At 41.8% G+C, this 21,961-nt stretch overlaps 1 protein-coding gene across 1 annotated transcript in view; it reads right to left on the bottom strand.

Moving 5' to 3' along the window:
* The window catches only part of KCNH8 (potassium voltage-gated channel subfamily H member 8), a 503,960-nt gene that overhangs the window by 208,710 nt on the left and 273,289 nt on the right, over nt 1-21,961 (bottom strand). Inside the window, exon 5 of the mRNA XM_024997203.2 lies at nt 16,706-16,946. Within this exon, the coding sequence (XP_024852971.1) occupies nt 16,706-16,946 (241 nt within the window). The remainder of the gene's footprint in view (nt 1-16,705; nt 16,947-21,961) is intronic.

Raw genomic sequence — 21,961 nt, 5'->3', positions numbered from 1 at the left:
CTGTATATTGTCACCCTGTTTATTTAACTTATATGCAGAGTACATCATGGGAAACGCTGGACTGGAAGAAACACAAGCTGGAATCAAGATTGCCGGGAGAAATATCAATAACCTCAGATATGCAGATGACATCATCCTTATGGCAGAAAGTGAAGAGGAACTCAAAAGCCTCTTGATGAAAGTGAAAGTGGAGAGTGAAAAAGTTGGCTTAAAGCTCAACATTCAGAAAACTGAAGATCATGGCATCTGGTCCCATCACTTCATGGGAAATAGATGGGGAAACAGTGGACACAGTGTCAGACTTTATGTTTCTGGGCTCCAAAATCACTACAGATGGTGACTGCAGCCATGAAATTAAAAGACGCTTACTCCTTGGAAGGAAAGTTATGACCAACCTAGATAGCATATTCAAAAGCAGAGACATTACTTTGCCAACAAAGGTTCGTCTAGTCAAGGCTATGGTTTTTCCTCTGGTCATGTATGGATGTGAGAGCTGGACTGTGAAGAAGGCTGAGTGCTGAAGAATTGATGCTTTTGAACTGTGGTGTTGGAGAAGACTCTTGCGAGTCCCTTGGACTGCAAGGAGATCCAACCAGTCCATTCTGAAGGAGATCAGCCCTGGGATTTCTTTGGAAGGAATGATGCTAAAGCTGAAACTCCAGTACTTTGGCCACCTGATGCGAAGAGTTGACTCACTGGAAAGACTCTGATGCTGGGAGGGATTGGGGGCAAGAGGAGAAGGGGACGACAGAGGATGAGATGGCTGGATAGCATCACTGACTCCATGGATGTGAGTCTCAGTGAACTCCGGGAGTTGGTGATGGACAGGGAGGCCTGACGTGTTGCGATTCATGGGGTCGCAAAGAGTCGGACACGACTGAGCGACTGATCTGATTTGATCTGATGTGAAGAATTGACTCATTGGAAAAGACTCTGATGCTGGGAAAGATTGAAGGCGGGAGGAGAAAGGGATTACAGAGGGTGAGATGGTTGCATGGCATCACCGACTTGAAGGACATGAGTCTGAGCAAGCTCCGGGAGTTGGTGATGGACAGGGAGGCCTGGCTTGCTGCAGTCCATAGGGTCACAAAGAGTCAGACACAACTGAGCAACTGAACTGAACTGAACAGAACAGAAAAAGGCACTCAAGAATCCTGAAACAATTAAATCTGTTGAGGCTTGAGTTTCTACTGGAGAGGAGTGATCTGGAGTTGAATGGGATAAGAACATTATTCCTTTGTTCCACATTAAATGGAAAAAGGCATATTTATATAGATTGTGCATATGAAGAGGCGATTGGGGAGAAGTTTCACAAAGCAAACGTGTATTTAGAAGTACTATTAGAAGTTGAACACAGATACAATAAAACTCTGAAGTTGCTTAATAGAGGTTTGTTCCTTTAAAGCTGGTGATTAAGGCTTTAGCTAAGGTTTTCCTTCCTGACCGCAGTACTGGAAGCCCAGCTTCCGCTCTCAAGTCTCGTAAGAGCTGGGCAGAAGAAAGGAAGAGGAGCTGAAATGCAGATCATCTCAATTCCTTGTTCTTAGAAGGGCTGATGAAAGATTGGGCAAAGACAGGGGAGTCATCACCTCTAATGTTATTGGGGAATCATTCAATTCATGCCAGGCCACGGCACTGCAGATTAAAGACGCTTGATTTAGGTAGACATACACGACTGAGCGACTTCCCTTTCACTTTTCACTTTCACGCACTGGAGAAGGAAATGGCAACCCACTCCAGTGTTCTTGCCTGGAGAATCTCAGGGACGGGGGAGCCTGGTGGGTTGCCGTCTCTGGGGTTGCACAGAGTCAGACACGACTGAAGCGACAGCAGCAGCAGGGTGACAGTATTTGAGATCTGCTCTTAGTTCTTCTAAAGGGTGCTGAGCCAAGTCTCTAGGAGGCGCTGACACCCTTCAGTGGTAAATGATTCCCCAGGCACCTGTGCTCCTGAAAGCTAAGGATGTGGAATATTCTGGTCTATTTTATTCTTACGACCAACTGGATTTTCAGTATGTATTAAAGAGTGCTGATTTTCTGAAAATAATGGATATTAAAATAAACCAAGGAAGTACGGGCTTGGTAGTACTCACCACTACTGACTCAAGTGTGAATGATTTTATTTCTTGATATAATTGACTAAATCCTCATAACAATGCTGCTGTTTTTTCCAGCTTACCAGTGAGTTTTAGTCCTAGCTTGGCCAGTAATTAGCTAGATCTTGGAAACCTTGCTTACTCTTTCTCCCCTTTTCTTCTTATACATAAACAGCCCTGCCTAAATTATGTCACAAAGTAATAATTAAAATTAAATTATATGAAGAAATAGAGTCCGAGACAGCAAAATTTGATGACATGTAGGTGAACAGAACTTGTGGCTAACAAGTACTGCAGACTAAAGGAGAAAGAAATGAAATAATCAGAAATTATGAAAATATAGATGTATACTCATAGGAAATACTGCATTTACAGGAACTCTGTTCTTTTGGTTGGGGTATGGGGTGAAATCATTTGAAGATAATAAATTGTGATGTAAAAGCACTAAACAAATACCAAATGATGGTAGCGATGACTAATGTATTAAAGTCAAAGCCATATTTCTAAAATAGTATCTATCTATGACACTGTCCCCTCTGAGAACCAATGAATTAGAACTAGCTAAATCAACAGAGTGTAATCTTAAAAATATAACATTGAGGAAAAAAATGTCATTCTGATATGCATGGGGTGTTTGGCATCGACATAATGACTGGGGAGGCTTGCTGGTGGGCAGTGGGTGAGAACCCAGAGGAGACCACACGGTGCGGGGCTGCTCGGTACCTCACAGGACACCCAGCTTCCTTTTACGACAAAGTTAAATGCAGAGTAAACAGAAAGCACAATTGCAAACCCCGTTTCCTTTGACCTGTAGCTTTCTGATGACTTCTTAGAGAGATCAACTGGATCAGAGTTATAGGTTTATAGTATAGCCTATGCTTCTAAGTCTTTGTGGTTATAACTGCAGGTAAGAAGTACATGCAAATCACTTCCTAGATAGGCTCATGGAAAAATGACAGGTCAGAAGAAAGAGCATTCTATTTTTTGAAACTGATATTGCCCAGTACATGGTAATAGCATAGTGGTGAAAAGCATAGTAATTAATTTTTTATTTTTGGAGTGATTGATCTATCAGTGATGGAATGTCTAATTAACAGTGGTTCCAATAACAGGAGCATTACAGTAAATTCCCCACATTCAAACCTACAAGTCACTCACTTTCAAAGATGCAAACGTGCGTTCACATGTCAAATCATGTAAGTTAGGGCACGTGTCCGGAGAAGGCAATGGCACCCCACTCCAGTCCTCTTGCCTGGAAATCCCATGGACGGAGGAGCCTGGTAGGCTGCAGCCCATGGGGTCGCTAAGAGTCAGACACGACTGAGCAACTTCCCTTTCATTTTTCACTTTCCTGCATTGGAGAAGGAAATGGCAGCCCACTCCAGTGTTCTTGCCTGGAGAATCCCAGGGATGGGGGAGCCTGGTGGGCTGCCGTCTATGGGGTCGCACAGAGTCGGACACGACCGAAGTGACTTAGCAGCATCAGTAGCAGCAGGGCACGTGCCTGGCACACACGGCCTCCTCTGCAAGCGGCTGTGCTTCTGTGTATTTCACTGTATTGTGCTGTGTCGTATGCGGTATTTCAGTGTCTTTATTTCAAGCCCAGATGTCTGGAAGCGGTGTAAAAGCAGCAGGGATGAGCTGGGGTCTCCTGTTGCTGACGGTCCTTCAGCTCTACCGACTCCCACCCCCTCTTCCTCCCCCGGGCGGTGACACTTCCTGCCTGTTCACTCCACGCCAGCCCCTGTGTGCCACCTGCTGCACTTCCTACTATACTGTAGGATTAAAAATGTTTTCTATTTTTTGCATTTTTAATGTATTATTTGTGTGAAAAATATTATAAACCGATTACAATGCAGTACTATGTACCCAATTGTGTTAGTTGAGTATCTAGGCTAACTTTGTTGAATTTATGAAAAAATTGGACTTAACGAAAGTGCTCTCAGAAGGAAAATCATTTATATGTAGGGGACTTAACTGTATTAGATGACCTAGCAAAGAGTCCAGAGGCGCAAATTTTCAACTTCCTGTTCTGCTAGCAACACCGTCTTTCCTGTGTCTCTCCTGATAACTAAGGTCGGCTGCAGGTACCACACAAATCCTCCCACCCACACAGCCCCAGGGGAAAGGAGCAGGCCCCAGAATGTCTTCCCTCACACGCCTCTCTTCTTCAGGGGAACGGGATTTCTAAGAAGCCCACAGAAATGACCTCTGTCCATCCCACAGCACAGAACTGACCACATAGTCACCCTTGCTCCTGAAATGGCTACGGGAAAGGGAATTGCCGCCGCTCAGAGTCTTGTCATTAATCCCTGGGCCTGGGCGTTTTGCTGCCTGCACAAAACTGGGTTCTCTGGGTTGTTAGGAAACTGGGAAGTGACTGCTGGGCCTCTGGGTATACTGCAGTTTCTACAACCAAGATCTCACAGATTCAAACTATTAATTTCGGCATTCATGGAAAAAAGAGAAAGAAGCTGGCATTCTTTCTCTCATTTTCTGCCTCATTGCTATTAATAAAGGAAAACAAGTTGGGTGGAATTTTTCGGAAAGTGGAGCCAAGATTATAAACTCTTAGGAAACTCGACCTAAACAACCAGGAGACCTGCGTCTGCCACCAGTAGCTGTGGGGTCTCGGGCGCTCAGCTATAAGGTAAGATGGAAGTAGATTCATTAACAGTAGGTCACTTCTCTTTTTAAGTTTCTGTAAGGCTTTATATCAGCAACTGAGTTATGCATGAAAGTTTTCAAACTAAAGGTAATTTTGTAACCACTTTGTGACTGACCCCCAAACCTTGTGCCCTATTGATTCTAAGGAATCAGTGTGTCTTCAGTTCAGTTCAGTTCAGTTCTGTCGTGCCCAACTCTGCGACCCCATTCACTGCAGCACGCCAGGCCTCCCTGTCCATCACCAACTCCCGGAGTTCACTCAAACTCATGTCCATCGAGTTGGTGATGCCATCCAGCCATCTCATCCTCTGTCGTCCCCTTCTCCTCCCACCCGCAATCCCTCCCAGCATCAGAGTCTTTTCCAATGAGTCAGCTCTTCTCATCAGGTGGCCATAGTACTGGAGTTTCAGCTTCAACATCAGTCCCTCCAAAGAACACCCAGGACTGATCTCCTTCAGAATGGACTGGTTGGATCTCCTTGCAGCCCAAGGGACTCTCAAGAGTCTTCTCCAACACCACAGTTCAAAAGCATCAATTCTTCAGTGCTCAGCTTTCTTTATAGTCCAACTCTCACATCCATACATGACCACTGGAAAAACCATAGCCCTGACGAGACGGACCTTTGTTGGCAAAGTAATGTCTCTGCTTTTCAATATGCTGTCAAGGTTGGTCATAACTTTCCTTCCAAGGAGCAAGTGTCTTTTAATTTCATGGCTGCAATCACCATCTGCAGTGATTTTGGAGCCTCCCAAAATACAATCAGCCACTGTTTCTACTGTTTCCCCATCTATTTGCCATGAAGTGATGGGACTGGATGCCATGATCTTAGTTTTCTGAATGTTGAGCTTTAAGCCAACTTTTTCACTCTCATCAAGAGGCTCTTTAGTTCTTCACTTTCTGCCATAAGGGTGTCTTACAAACAATTTATTTGAAGAGGAAGAGAATAGATAGGAGAGATTCAAGCTCATAATTCACATTTATATTCTGACAAGCATAATCACACTCAGATACTTTGTTTATGGTGACTGTATCAGGGAAAAATATTTTCGAGTCAGATTTCCCAAAAGAGGGTTACTGAGTGGTCAGAGAACAATTAGCTAAGAGATAAAAATAATTTTAGGAGATGATGGATTAATAACAGTTAAACAGATTTCTTTACACTGTATTTCTCAGAGAATTTATAATGCTAAAGTACACTGTGAATCTCCAAAAGAGCTATATCACTTCCCAACTTTCATTTTGATTATACAGTGATATTTATTTTTCATGGAACATTAAAATTTTCCCCATTCAGCAAATAATCTCATGTGTATATAGTGGTACAAATAAAAAAATATCTTGAAAAACATCATTTTTTTTGCTATATGAAAATCTTTCCAAATCTCTTGCTGAACTACTTTTTAACAATTCTGACCCATTGATTAAAGATGCCAATTTAATACACTGATCTATAGATAGAATATAAAGAATATATGAAACATCCCTGTGAGAGTTATCGCACACAGCACGTTGTGTGCATGCTCAGTCACTCAGTCGTGTCCAGCTCTTTGTGACCCCGTGGACTGTAGCCCACCAGGCACCTCTGTCCATGGAGTTTTCCAGGCCAGAATACTGAGTGGGTTGCCATGCACTCCTCCAGGGGATCTTCCTAACCCAGGGATGGAATCCAGGTGTCCTGCATTGCAGGCAGATTACTGCTGAGCCACCAGGGAAGCTCACATACCACTTTATTTAGTATTAAACAATATAAACACTGCCTTCATATTATAAAAATATATTATTAGAGGCAACACACTTTTTATTCCTTGTATTTTGACTGAGTTCTCAATGATCATGTATACCTGTGGCGGATTCATTTTGATATTTGGCAAAACTAATACAATTTGTAAAGTTTAAAAATAAAATAAAATTTTAAAAAAAGATCATTTTTAGGCCACCTTTGTGAAATATTTAGAATAAAGGTTCTGGAGGAATGTTTAAGAAATGTTAAGCTATTTTTCCAGATATTTTATTATAAAATATAGATGAGTTTAAGCTCATTTAAAAGAAGAAAGAGCAGGAGTATAACAGTAGGGAAAGAGCAGAGATGTTTTTAGTGCTTATAAAAATAAGCCAGTCAACTAGGGATTCCAGGCAGAAGTCACACTAAAGCTGTTGGCGAGTCCCAAATTATGAAGTCTGTGCTCGCTTCAGCAGGACATATACTGAACTATAAAGTCGTCTTTGTGGGAGCTAAACTGCATAAAAACAGGAGTGGGTTTCCACTCTTTTCTCATGCAACTAGCAAGAGACAGGTATTGTTTACCTAGAAAAAGCTCTTGCTGTCTAGAACACAGTAGAATTGGTGGTAAGAAAGAACAGCAGAAGGTTTAAGGGCAGCTATAAGAGGGGTAAGCCACACTCCATGAGTTTAGTAGAGGAAAGCAGCCTTGGAAAAAGAGAAAAAATAACATATCTTTCTCACAAGTGTGGGCTTTCCTGAGCATAAACGAGACACCCTCTATCAATGAGCATGGGGGAGCAGAAATGGCTTCCAAGCCTAGAGATGCCCAACATCTAAGAACCAGGAAGAGAGGGAAATAAAGGTCAAGGTACAGGCTTGTCTCTATAACAGAGCTGAAAAATAACTAATACATATTCATTAAGCAGATACTCAGGCTTAGATATGCTGAATGATCGCCCAAGTTCATGAGCACTTTGACCTGATCGTGAGGAGGCTTTTTAGAGTCCTGATTTACGTTTTTCTTGGGTGAGTGGCAGAAAGCATCAAAGATTAGCAAAGTAAAAGGATATAAAACTAATGCACTGGCATACGGGCACAGCCCATTTGTCTACAGTTTTCATCTTTTTCTTTGGTTTTAATTGTGGTAAGTTGACACATACCATTGTATTAGTTTCAGGACTACAATAGAACGATTGGGTATTTGTATATGCTGTGAAATGATCACAGCAGGTCTAGTTACCATTAGTCCTTGGTACAAAGTCCCATAATTGTTTTTCCTTGTGATGAGACTTTTTAAGATATGCTCTCTCAGCACCTTTCAAATATACAGTAGAGCATTATTGACTGTAGTCACCGTGCTATGCATTGTATCCCCGGGAGTTTTTAATTTTACAACTGAAAGTGTGCACCTTTTGGCCCTGTTCACATATCTTGCCCACCTCCCAACACCCCCGTTCTCAAGCAGGGGTCTGCAGCCCGGAGCCCGTGGACTGTTCCCTGCCTGCAGCGTGTTAGGAACCAGACCACACAGCAGGAGGTGAGCGCCGGGTGACTGAGCAAAGCCCCACCTGCCGCTCCACACAGCTCACGTTACCCCCTGCACTGTCCCCCTGCCCATCCATGGAAAGTTTTCTTCCAGGAAACTAGTCCCAGGTACCAAGAAGGTTGGGACCACTGGTCTATGGCAACCACCAATCTGTTCTCTATTGGCTTGGTTTTCCATAGAGCAATACCCTCAAGGTCCATCCATGTTTTTGCAAATGGCAATATTTCATCCTTTTTTAATGGGTGAGTAGTATTCTACTGTATATATGGTTTCCCCTTGGTATCCCTGGAGAAGGGATAGGCTACCCACTCCAGTATTCTTGGGCTTCCCTGGTGGCTCAGCTGGTAATGAATCTGCCTGCAATGCAGGAGACCTGGGTTCGATTCCTGGGTGGGGGAGATCCCCTGGAGAAGGAAAGGCTACCCACTCCAGTATTCTGGCCTGGAGAATTCCATGGACTATACGGTCCATGGGGTCACAAAGAGTCGGACACAACTGAACGACTTTCACTTCACTTCACAGTAGCTCTATTTTAATTTAATTTTTGAAGCATCTCCACACTGTTTCCCACAGTGGCTGTGCTAATTGACATTCCCACCAACCGTGTGTGAGGTTCCCTTTCCCCCACATCCTCACCACACTTGCTATTCTTGTCTTTCTGATAAAGCCATTTTAACATGCGTGGTTTTGATTTGCATTTCCCCAGTGATTAGTGATGTTGGTCATCTGTATGTCTTTGAAAAAAATGTCTGTTCATATCCTGTACTGTATTTTTAATTAGATTGTTTTTCTATTATTGACTTGCAATGGATTCTCTGTATATTTTGGAATGTTAACCTCCTATTGAAAATATGAGTTGCAAATATCTTCTCTCCTTCATTAGATGCCTTTTTTTTATTTTTGACGGTCTCCTTAGCCTTGCGGGACTCTTCTGGTTGGCGTCGCCCTGCTTGTCGACTCTTGCTTTTCTTGCCTTGCCTTTGGGGTCTGATTCAAAAAATCCTCAGCAAGACTGAAGTCAGGGAGTTTACTGTCCATGGTTTTTCCCTTGGAGTTGTATGGTTTCAAGGCTTTAATCAACTTGAGTTAATTTTTGTGCATGGTATAACATGGTAGCCTGTTTTTAATTTTTCGCATGTAGCTGTCCCATTTTCCTAATACAATTTATTGAAGATACTGTCATTTCTCCATTGAATATTCTTGCCCTCTTTATTGAAAATGAATTGATCATATATGTGTGAGCTTATTTCTGGGCTCTCAGTTTTGTTCCATTAATCTATGTGTCTGTTTTTATGCCTATATGATTAATATGTGTTCATTTACCACCCTTATTACAGAGAGTGAAGAGGAACTAAAAAGCCTCTTGACAAAAGTGAAAGTGGAGAGTGAAAAAGTTGGCTTAAAGCTCAACATTCAGAAAACGAAGATCATGCCATCTGATCCCATCACTTCAGGGAAAATAGATGGGGAAACAGTGGAAACAGTGTCAGACTTTATTTTTTTGGACTCCAAAATCACTGCAGATGGTGATTGCAGCCATGAAATTAAAAGACATTTGCTCCTTGGAAGGAAAGTTATGACCAACCTAGATAGCATATTCAAAAGCAGAGATATTACTTTGCCAACAAAGGTCCATCTAGTCAAGGATATGGTTTTTCCAGTGGTCATGTATGGATGTGAGAGGTGGACTGTGAAGAAGGCTGAGCGCCGAAGAATTGATGCTTTTGAACTGTGGTGTTGGAGAAGACTCTTGAGAGTCCCTTGGACTGCAAGGAGATCCAACCAGTCCATTCTGAAGGAGATCAGCCCTGGGATTTCTTTGGAAGGACTGATGCTAAAGCTGAAACTCCAGTACTTTGGCCACCTGATGCGAAGAGTTGACTCATTGGAAAAGACTCTGATGCTGGGAGGGATTGGCGGCAAGAGGAGAAGGGGACGACAGAGGATGAGATGGATGGATGGCATCACCGACTCGATGGACATGAGTTTGAGTGAACTCCAGGAGTTGGTGATAGACAGGGAGGCCTGGCATGCTGCGATTCATGGGGTCGCAAAGAGTCAGACACAACTGAGTGACTGAACTGAACTGAACTGACTGATTTCTGTGAAAAAGGCCCTTGAGATTTTGGTAGAGGTTGCACTGAATCTGTAGACTGATTAGATAATATAAACATTTAAACAATATTGAATCTTCTGATCCTTCAGTGTAGAATGTCTTTTGATCCATTTGTGTCTTCTTCAGTCTTTCATCAATGTCCCAAAGATCTCATTCTACAGGTGTTTTATCTCTTGGTTGTTTATTCTTTGATACTTTATTCTGTTTTTTTTTTTTTTTTTGCAATTGTAAGGGGAATTGTTTTCTTAATTTCTCTTTTTGATAGTTCATTGTTAGTGCATAAAAATACATGAGATTTTTGTAAATTGATTTTGTACTCCCACAAATTTCCCCAGATTCACTACTAGTTCTGATACTTTTCTGGTGGGATCTTTAAGATTTTTCTAGACATAAAATTATATCATGTGCAAGTAACTTTAGTTCTTCTTTTCCAGTTTGGACGACTTTTACTACCTACCGTGTCTTGCCTAATTGCTCTGACTAGGACTTCTAACATTATGTCAAAAAATAGTGGTTAAATGGGCTCTTTTGTCTTGTTCCTGATCTTAGAGGAAAAGTTTTCAGTGAATATACTCCAATGTTAGCTGTGGGATTATCATATATGGGCTTTATTAGGTTGAGATACATTTCCTCTATACCCACTTGTTAAGAGGTATTTCTTTATCATAATGAATGTTAGCTTTTTTCAAATGCTTTTTCTGCATCTATGATGATGATCATGTGACTTACATTTCTTTTGTTAATGTGCTGTATCATGGTGATTGTTTTTCAGATGCTGAATCCTTCTTACATCCCTGAGATAAATTCCACTTGGTCATGTGTATTCTTATAATGTTTTGTTGAATTTGTATTGCTGATACTTTGTTGAGGATTTTTACATCTATGTTTATAGGGAATATTAGTCTATAATTTTCTAGTGTGTGTGTGTGGTGCCCTTGTTTGTTTTGGTATCAGGGTAATGATAGTCTCATAAAATGAGTAGGATTTTTGAGAAGAGTTTGAGAAGAATACATATTTAATCTTCTTTGATTGCCTGGTAGATTTCACCAACGAAGCCACTTGGTCCTGGACTTCTCTTTGTTGGATAGTTTTTGATTTCTGATTCAATCTCCTTACTACTAATTTGTCTATTCAGGCTTTCTATTTCTTCACAATTCAGTCTTGGAAGATTATATGTTTCTAGAAATTTATCCACTTCTTCTGGGGTGGCCAGTTTGTTGGTGTATAATTGTTTACAACAGTTTCTTCTGATCCTTTGCATTCCTTTGGCATCATTGTTTCTTCTCCTGTTTCATTTCTGATTCCATTTGAGCTTCGCTTTCCTTTTTTATTTCCTTAGTGAATCTAGCTAATGGTTTGACAATTTCATCTTTTCAAAGGACCAGATCTTAGTTTCACTGATCTTTTCCACTTTATTTTTAGTCTCTATTTCATTTATTTCTTCTCTAATGTTTTTCTGCCATTTTCTAAAATAAGGTTTTGTTTATCGTTTTTCTAGTATTTTGGGGGTGAAAAGTTAGGTTGTTTATTTGAGATGTTTCTGTTTCTAGAGGTAGTCTTGTATCACTATGAATTTCCTTCCCTTTTAGAACTATTTTTGTTGCATTCAGTAGATTTTGGTATGTTGTATTCTCATTTGTTTCAATGCATTTTTTGATTTCTCCTTTGATCGTTTCATTGACTCATTTATTGTTCAGTAGCATGTTGTTTAACCTCCACACATTTAAGATTTTTCCAGTTTTCTTATTCTTATTGTGTCGGATTTCTAGTTTCATATCATGGGTTCAGGAAAACATGCTTCCTTTGACTTCAATCTCCTTTACCTTATTGAGACTTGCTATGTGGCCTAACATATGATCTATCCTGGAGAATAGTCCATGTTCCCTTGAGAAGAACGTGCATGCTGCTACTTTTGGATAGAATGCTCTGTAGATATGTGTACATTGCATCTGGTCTGATGTGTTAAGGCCAATGCTTCCTTCTTGACTCTCTTTCTGAATGATCTATCCATTGATGTGAGTGAAATAATAAAGTCCCTAGTGTTACTGTATTGCTTCCTACTTCTCCCTTTAGGTCTGTTAATATTTGTTTTATATATTTAGGTGCTCCTATGTTGAGTGCATAAATATTTATTAATACAAATGTTATATTCTCTTGCTGGATTTATCCCTTTCTCATTATGTAATGCCTGTCTTTGTCTCTTATTATCATCTTTGTTTTAAAATCTATTTTGTCTGATATAAGCATAGTTATCCCAGCTTTCTTCTTGTTTCCATTTGTTTGAAGCATCATTTCCATTCCTCGCTTTCAGTCTGTGTGTGTCGTTACATTTAACAGGAGCTTCTCTTGCAGGTAGTATGAAGATTAGGTCCCATTTATTTATCCAATCAGCCATTCTACGTCTTTTGATTGGAAGATTTAGTCCATGCACAAAGCAATTATCATAGTTATGTACTTAATGCTATTTTGTTGATTGTTTTGTAACTGTTTTGTGGGTGTTTTTTCTTCTCCTGTTCTCTTTCCTTGAGTTTTAGTGGTTTCTTTATGATTAAATTCCTTTCTCATTCATTACCTTTTGTGTATCTACTATAGGCTTTTGCTTTGTGGTTAGCATGAGGTTCACATATGACAGCCTAAATAAAGAACAGTCTATTTAAGTTATAACAAGTCAAGTTTGAGCACATTCTAATACTCTATTTTTACTGCCCCCTCCATGTATTCTCTTTTTGATGTCACAATTTATATCTTTTAATTTTGTGTATCCCTTAATTATTATAGTTATAGCTTTTTTATTAAACCACTTTTACCTTTTAACCTTCATATATACTTTATAAATCACTAAGAAATACCTTTACTATATATTTACCTTTACTGATAGAATTTTTACTTTCATATAATTTTATTACTAATTAATACTTTTAGAAGGCCCTTTACACTTCCCATAAGACCATTTTAGTGGTATGAACTTTAGCTTTTGCATGTCTGGAAACTATCTTTCCTTTGATTCTGAACGACAGTCTTTATGGATAGATTATTCTTGTTTGGAAGTTTTTCTCTTTCAGCACTTTGAATATATCATGCCACTCTCTCCTGACCTGCAAAGCTTCTACTGAAAAATCTGATAGTCTTATGGGGCTGTCCCAGTGCACAAGTTGTTTTATGCTTGCTGCTTTTAAGATTCTCTCTTTAAATTATGACATTCTAATTATAACGTGTCTTGGTGTGGCTCTTTTGGGGTTCACCTTTTTGGAATTCTCTGGATCTGAATCTGGATGTCTATTTCCTTCCCCAGCTTAGTAAAGCTTTGAGCCATTATTTCTTCAAATAAGTTTTCTGCCCCTTTTTCTTTTCCGTTTCCTTCTGGACTCTGTAATGCAAATGTTATTTTGCTTGAAGTCGTCCCATAGGAAGCTATTTTCACTTTTTGGCATTCTTTTTTCTTTTTGCTGCTCTTTTTTGAGTGAGTTCCGCCGCCCTGTCTCCAGATTGCTGATTCTTTCTCCTGGTTCAATTAGTCCACTGTTGAATTCCTCTAGTGTATTTTCCAGCTCAGTTATCGTATTCTTCAGCTATGTGATGTCTTATAGTCTCATCTCTTTGTTGAAATTCTCACTGTGTTCATCCATTCCTTTCTGAGTTTGGTGAGCATCTTTATGACATCCCTTTGAACTCTTCACTTAATCAATTATTATTTTTACTTCATTAAGGGTTTTTTTCCTCCCTAGGTGTTTTTCTTATTCTTTTATTTGGAACATATTCCTCTGTTTCTTCATTCTGCCTGATTCTATTTGTTTCTATGCATTAGTTAAAACAGCTACCTCTTCCAGTCCTGATGGAGAGACCTTGTGTAGGGGATGAAACTTATTGCTCAACCTTGCCCTGGGTCTTGATTTTCTCTTGATAGATCTCATTTGTTAAGTGTGCCAAGTGTCAATGTTCCTAAGGGAGGGTCTCAGCTCCTAGTTTCAGGCTGATTGGGAGTCAGATCATCAGGCAGAAGCTTTAAAAGTATGAAAATATACATCATTCTCTGAGACTTCAGCTGTAAACTCTGCTGACCTCTAGACCAGGCAATTTGGTGGTATTCCTCTGGTGACAGCTGCAAAAATCAGGGCTTTAGATGATCTATAAGCTCTTCACTAGGAAGTACTAATGAGCTCTAGCACAGCCAAGGAAGAACAGAAAGAAGGAATCTCTCTTTAGTCTATAGATGTGTAGTAAACCTGAAGCCTGCCCTTCAGGTCGAAGCTCTGGACAAGTGGGTGGATACTTTTCATAGGAAGATCCAGAGTGTGATTCAGTCTGTGCTGCGCCATGCTTTAGGGGTCGCGGCCTGCCAAGAGCTGGCTCTCGGATTGTTTTAGTCCCGTGGGGCCCAGAAACAGCAGTTCCCCTGGCCACCAGAGCCAGACAGTCGTGGAGTGTGCACCAGTGACTTTAGTAGGGCGGTGGACACGCAGGAGTGGGGCACACCCGTCAACACTAGCTAACAGGAGCACAGAAATGGGGCCCACGGGCCCCTCAGCCCCTGGAGAGGCCCCCCACCCGGCCACCAGAGCCAGACAGTCGTGGAGTGTGCACCAGTGACTTTAGTAGGGCGGTGGACACGCAGGAGTGGGGCACACCCGTCAACACTAGCTAACAGGAGCACAGAAATGGGGCCCACGGGCCCCTCAGCCCCTGGAGAGGCCCCCCACCCCACCCCGGCTTCCGTCCCTTCAGCAGACACTTTAGGTTTAGCTGACAAATCTCCTGCACATACGCTCTAGGCACTTTCAAACTGCTGCTTGAACACACAGTCCCAGGGTGTCCAGGTCTGCAGGTGAGCCCTTTAAGAGTGGCATTTCTGTTCCCTACAGCCATTCGAGTCTTCCGGATGCAAGCCGCTTTGACTTTCAAAGTCAGATGTTTGAGGGGCTTGTCTCTCAGGTGAGGTCTCAAGAACTGGGGTCCTGGTGCTGAACACGAGCCCCTTCACTCTTCAGGAAGAAGCTCCATGTGCTTGTTTCGGGTGAACACGAGCCCTTCAACTCTTCAGGAAGAAGCTCCATATGCTTGCTGGGCTTCCAGGTGCGGGCTGCCACACCAGCAGTGTGGTTTTTGAAGAGACCATATCTCTGCCTCATCTACCTTCTTCATGTGTGCCTTTTATCCTTTTTTTAATGGAGGAGCTGTTCAGCTAGTTTTCTGCTCTGTTTTCAAGGAAATTGTTCCTTATGCAGCCATGGATTTGCTGTTTCCGTGGGAGCAGGTGAGTTCAGACTCTTCCTACACGGCCATCTTGAAACACATCTTGCACAATTCTACTGCAGACTAGAATGTTATTTGCCATTTAACAGTGATTTAATATTCCTCTACGGTTTTACTTCTCCAATAAACAATAATTTAGGTTAAAAAAAGATAAATTTCTTTGAGTTATTAGCCTTACCAAGATACCTAACTGGACAACGTTGCCACCTAGTGGCCCAAACACACCGTGGCCTTCGCCTTTGGGGTGGGAGCTGGGGTCTGTGGGGGATGCCTGGGAAGTGCATGTGAGTTGTGATGCCAAAATCACACCAAGGGCATAAAACTTGCAGAGCAAGCACAGGCTGACATTCCACTGGAGAACCCCAAACTGCACCAGTTCCACAGAGAAAGATGTACCCTAACCACTGAAACAAGCTTTCGACTTGCTTCACTTACTTATTCCCTTTTCTTTGAACTTTTAGGGTCCATTTTTTCCCATCCCTTGTTCACCTACTGCTTGAAAACATTTTCAGTTCTCTCATCTTTACAGAAAGGATGTTACCCTACATCACCATGACCAGGGAAAAATGCAGGAGTCGGGTTGCTAACGGTGCTCAGAAACTCCACAGGGGATCAGTCTGAGCCTTCATAATGATCTAGAATAATCAAGCAAGAGCTTGGCTGTGGTCTACACAAGATGGAACTTTAAGGGACAGAAAACGAGGAAAAGGCCGAGAAGCATGGAGCAGATGCAGCTTCAACTGGGATTCCCAATGTTCTATAGATAAATATTCTTAGCAAACATCCCTCAGGGACTCTCCTTTAGGTAAAGTCAGATACTCAGTGTGTCTGATGATTGAGTAGGAAGGTTATGTAATCCGTTGCTTCTGCAACTAGGCCACCTGTGGCAACCACCATCAGGTTCCCGAAAGGCACAGATGGGCGTGAAGGAACACGCCCAGGATGGGCCATTACCAGGACGCCACTGATGAGTGCTTGCCAAGCCTCATCTCTGACCCTGTGCAGGTAAGACCACCGCAGATGCTGAGAGTACAAAACAGAACAGCCATTAAGTCTGTTTCAGCCCGCTTTTGATGAAATAAGAATAGAAACAAAAAAACATCGTGTAGACCTCTACAAAAAGGAACCGTGAGAAAGCTGGAAGAGGTAATTTTCAGAAACCCAAATATGTGCTTCTCCAAAATTTGCATCAGAGGCTGAGTTATGCCCATGCAAATGGATCTTAGCTCAAATTCAAGTTACAAAAATCTGGAACACATCTGCCTTCCCCTATGCAAATCTCCTAGGAAAACAGCCATTGGTTCTTACCTATAATAAAAAGAATCTCCACTGCTATGTCACTGACTGTTGTGCTCCGAGTGGTCGACAGGTCATCATTGCCAATGAAGCAGACGTTGTAAGGAACCGTCACGGCAACATAAAACGTCGCCAGTAGAATAAGCCAGTCCCAGCCGGCTTTGAAAGTGCTAAAATGCAAAAGGATGAATTTGGACTTTTTTGCATCAGAAACTTTATACTCCGGAAATGCTGGTTTGTCTACAAAAACATTCTGTGGATAAAGACAAAAAGGAGAGAAGGGAGAAACACAACATTAGAAATAAGGAACGGGGAGAATTATTTAGAAACACATATCATGGTACTAGATCTTACAAGAGACATTTAGAAGCTGGTAATGCAAAAAAAAATAGAGATGTATAAATTAAAACTGGGCAGGGATCTTTGTTATAAGTAACAGGAAAATCAGAGTGTAGTCATCCATGTTAAAGTGTGAGTAATCTAGACTTTTGTTCATTTGAGTAAAAAGGTCATTACCTAAAATGTCATCTGGAAACATCCGAAGTTGCAAGTATAATCCCACATACATTATAAACACCGGATACAGCTAGGTTCCTACTGTCGTGGGGACATTCCATATACTTATAGTTTTGAGAAGACAGTCATTATGTAAAGAATATATGTAAAGAATACCTGAAATTCTTCTAGTAACAGCAAAGGTGCCATTTTTCCCAGAAAGGATAAAGCCATATGATCAAATTTGATTGTAAATAGCTGTTAACACATCTTTCAAAATACGACCAGACTGTACTGACTACTTGCATTAAGGTTGTTGGTGAAGCTTCCAGTTGGGAACCCAAATCTCACAACCGCGATGGACATGGGTTTATTCTGACACTGGCTCGTCCTTGTTAAGATGGCAAAGTGAAAAACAGTTACTTAACAGGTATTATTCAAGTCATGGGAGGAGAAAAGCAATGTTCACTGTGCAGCTGATTAAACGCAGAAGAATAGCTGGAGTTTTTATAACTGCAAAAGCACTCCACTTTGAAAGCAGTCCAAATTGATGAACAATTCCCTTTACTGCGATGAGACAAAAGGAGGCCCAACAACAGGGTGTGGGGAAATTTGACAGCCTATGGCCAGATACTTGTGCACCTTGCTTTGACCTCAATTAATGAGAATTACAAGCTGGGTAATGGAAACTTAAAATTGAAAGTTACATTGAATGAACAGTTAGAGGTTCTGGAGTGTATGTTACTTGCAGGTTGCAGCCTCTGTTTTTTTTTTTTTTCTTTCAGGCATTGAGCGAAGAGCAAATTAATATGACATGTTCAGGGATCCCTAAAGTACCTGGGGATTCAAGAAAGGTTGAGAGCAGTCAGGAGCATGAGGTCTTTCGCGGGGACTCTCTGGAGGCCAAACACTCCTGCTCCCTTAAGACGAACGCTGCTTCCGTCTTGCGTCTCTCCTTGGCGGGCGATTATGACACAAGCTTCTACCTCGGTTAATATTCCCACTCCACCCACCCGGGCACTCATCTGAGGGGGATCTGCGTCCCTCCTTCCTGACGGTTCTTTCCTGCCCATCTGCCACTGTGTCTATGCCCCACTCAGCCCCCTGGCTGGGCCTGCCTCCTTCGCTTCATTCTTTGGCTTTTGGAACTGGTTCCAAAGGTAGATTATGCCATAAAATTCAGAGAGGAAGTAACAGCTGCTGGGCTCTCATCAGAGCTGATGCGGGTGCAGAGAAGAGACTTAGGGGCCGTGAGAGACTTAGAGTCTCCAAGCTGACAAGCACTTGTGTTTACGATAGAACGGGACAGAGGCCAGTATGATTTTCCCCCCAATATTTGCTATAATAACACATTACCAAAAGCCATGGAAGAATATCTCAGTTTTTATCCAAATAAGTCTTCTTCTATCATGTTATAGAAATGAAATTCTGACTTGGGTTCAGAGAGAAGCTAGCTCCAGGAGTGAAGGCTGTGAAAACTCAAGAAGCAAAATATTTTTTCATTTGAAGTATGTGCATTTTATGAAGTATTAGTGGTGCTGTTGCAAAGGTCAGCAATGTAATGGTTATCTCCAAAAATCAGAAAATAAATCACACCACTTCATTTTTATAGGCTACTCAAAATACATTATTTTAAAAGATACTGAGACTCCAATGCATCTCAGCTTAGACTTAAACTTTAAAAGGTTTCTCATTCAAATTCTGCATACATCTTGACACAATCAGGATTGAAAAGAGTGCAAAAAGACATCCTCCTCCCACTACTCTATTTATAAAGTTTTATCAAAAACCTTTTGAATGGAAGAAATTTCTTACAATTCGAAAGTGTGCTTTTAGCAAGTATGGAGAAAAAGGCATATTTATAACCCTGAAATATATGAAGTTTGCCTACAGAATAATACAACCAACTATTCTCAATTTTAGTTATCTATCATTTATTGATTTGGAATCATACTCTTTAGTAGGAATGGTGTTTGAGTTGTTTAACCTCTACCATGCTTAGTCGCTCAGTCATATCTGACTCTCTGTGACCCCATGGACTACAGCCCAACAGGCTCCTCTGTCCATGAGATTCTCCAGGCAAGAATTCTGGAGTGGGTTGCAATGCCTTCCTCCAGGGGATCTTCCCGACCCAGGGATCCTGCATCGCAGGCAGATTCTTTACCAGCTGAGCCACCAGGGAAGCCCAAGAACACTGGAGTGGGTAGCCTACCCCTTCTCCAGTGGATCTTCCCGACCCAGAAATTGAACTCCTGCACCGCAGGCGGAGTCTTTACCAGGGACCAGGATGCTCTACCTTCCACTAACAAAAATTGGTTGTAGGGCATCACCGTCTTTCTTACGACTGACAACATGCTGACTAAGAGGAGACGCTGCCTGCTGTGTTGCTGTGGAAGTGGCAGAACTGGGGTCGCTGCAGAAAGGATGCGAGCAGTTCCGTCTCAATCGTCTATGCTACCCACAGGCAAAAACTGGGCCGGCAGGACTTCCCTGCCGACCCAGCGGTTAAGACTCCGCGCTTCCACAAGAGCGGTCCCAGGGTTCGATCCCTGCTCGGGGAACTAAGATCCCACACGCCGCAGGGAGTGCGGGCACGCTCAGTCGTTCCCGACTCTTTGAGGATGTATTATTAAATCACAGTGCTTCAGGCCAAAACCTCATCAAGGCTAACTATTCCATAAACTATTTCTGCAACATGTCTTTGAAATCAACTTCTGAATGAACAAAGGGATGGGAAAATGTCTCTACAGTGATCATGCTGAGGGACTGCAGGGTAGCATATGCCTTCCGTGACGACCAGCCCAGAGCCCCCTCAGTCATATTTGGGCGTCTCAGCACTGTCCTTTCCAGCTCTCAAGCCTGCCGTGGGATCTTTTGAGTTGACGGCACTTGCATCATCCCAGTGTCACTGAGTAGAGTAGCCAGTCAAGGAAACCAGAAATTAAAAGCTGTTTCCAAAGTTGGAGCCAGGACTGAAGGGCATTACTTATATTGCGATTCTCAGAGCTTGCTAACGGCCGGATGAGCTAATTTGTTCCGAGTTGAATCACATATTCTTATTGCCCAGAACTGTATCAGAGGAGAGGTGGGGTAAGGGGCAGAAGCACTGTGGCTGCGTCAGGGGACTCATGGTTGGGTCCCACCTCTGCTGGTTCTGCTTCTGATGTTTCAACTAAGTTGTTCTTTTCCATCATTGAAATGGAACTAACAAAAATCATACCTAGTACTGGCTTGCTGTAAGAATCAAATAATATGATAATAGCAAAGCGGATTTGTAAATAGCAAAGACCTACAAAAATATTAAGAAATCTTTTTTTTTGGTCACTTGAATGTTAATATATTCAGGATTTCCCAAAGACTGATTGTCTAGCCAATAAACTGGATGGTTGTTTCCCCTTCTCTAGTCTCTCTGCCATTTTTTAGTATTCTGGCTCTGTTCTCCTTGAAATAAGATGGTGAACAGGGCTCATCCTGCCTCCACATTTCTGTTTCAGAAATACGGTACCACTTGTACTGTCAGAGTCTCCGTGTTGATTAGACATCCTTCATTACCATGTAGTATTTTAATGCTCCATCCTGATGTGTGTAATTCTTAAATAAATGCAATTTAGCAAATTAGCCAAGTAGTGGGAGTTATGATTTTTTAAATAAGATTTTTAAGTGCTGTTCTGTACTTTGTTGAATCAGAAGGGGAAAAACAGCATGTTCTGTGAATGCATTTTTAAGCCCACTAAGACTTGGTACATTTAAATGACTCTGGACTAAAGGCTAGTAGAGTGTCTTCTTTCAGCATTACAGAATCTCAGGCTAATATTTGTTTAGGTGCTTTGCTGCTGGTTTGCATAGAATAAAGGCCAGGTGTGGTTACATTTGTTTCTTCCTAGAACTTCTATCATCACTAAGGCTGACTTGGTAAATGGAAGCAGGTGTAACAAGGAACCAGGAGAAGGATTCATGATCTAGCGGTGAGCCGGGGAAATCAATGTGACATACAGGTTTCCCTGGAGGATCTTTACATTCAGCCAAGACAAACTAAATGGAACTTGGCTCTTAAGCAGTACATCCAGATCAACACCAGCGTGGGTGATGGTCCTGGAGCACTAATGGGTGGAAACGGTTTGGCTTCCAGAGAGCATCCCTCTGAGGCAGAGCCGGCTCTGCAGCCCTTGCATGTCGGATGGCACTCCACCCCGGACTCTCTGTTCATGAAACTCAGACAAGAGGATACTTTGTGCGTCCCATGAAGACTATTTTAGCACACTGTTTACACATCAGATTAGATAGTTTTGAGTTCTCCATGTAAAATGAGATGCCAAAGAAGCTCCTGTGTCCCTAACTCCCAGAACCTAAGCACTTGAGGTCAATTCCAAACTAGCTCTGGTTGTTTCACATGATTTTTCTAAAGTCACTGGCAAGTCACATGCTGAATCTTGATGTCTGACCCCCATAGTCAGACATATCCCCAAAGTTGTATGTTCTGGAGATTTCACCATGTAGATTAATGACATTACCATGATTTGAAAAATCACCTTTGAGTATCTACAAGCACCCAGGTATAGTTCTGGATTTCTAGTGAAGTCTCTTCGTTCTAGGAACCTACGATGAAATTAACTGGCAAATCCTGAGGGACGTGGGCCACTTAAAACTCTGTGGAGTCACCTTTTATAAGCACAGTTATTTGCTGTGGCTGTGGCCAGATGACCACTAGGTTTCAGAAAGTAGCCCTACTATGATTTACTAAAAGTTAACTTAAAAAAAAAAACAACTATAATG

The sequence above is a fragment of the Bos taurus genome, chromosome 1 (assembly GCF_002263795.3).
Source record: "Bos taurus isolate L1 Dominette 01449 registration number 42190680 breed Hereford chromosome 1, ARS-UCD2.0, whole genome shotgun sequence".
Taxonomy (NCBI): domain Eukaryota; kingdom Metazoa; phylum Chordata; class Mammalia; order Artiodactyla; family Bovidae; genus Bos; species Bos taurus.
The sequence above is the reverse complement of the archived record's forward strand: the minus strand, read 5'-3'. Positions and strand labels throughout refer to the sequence as shown.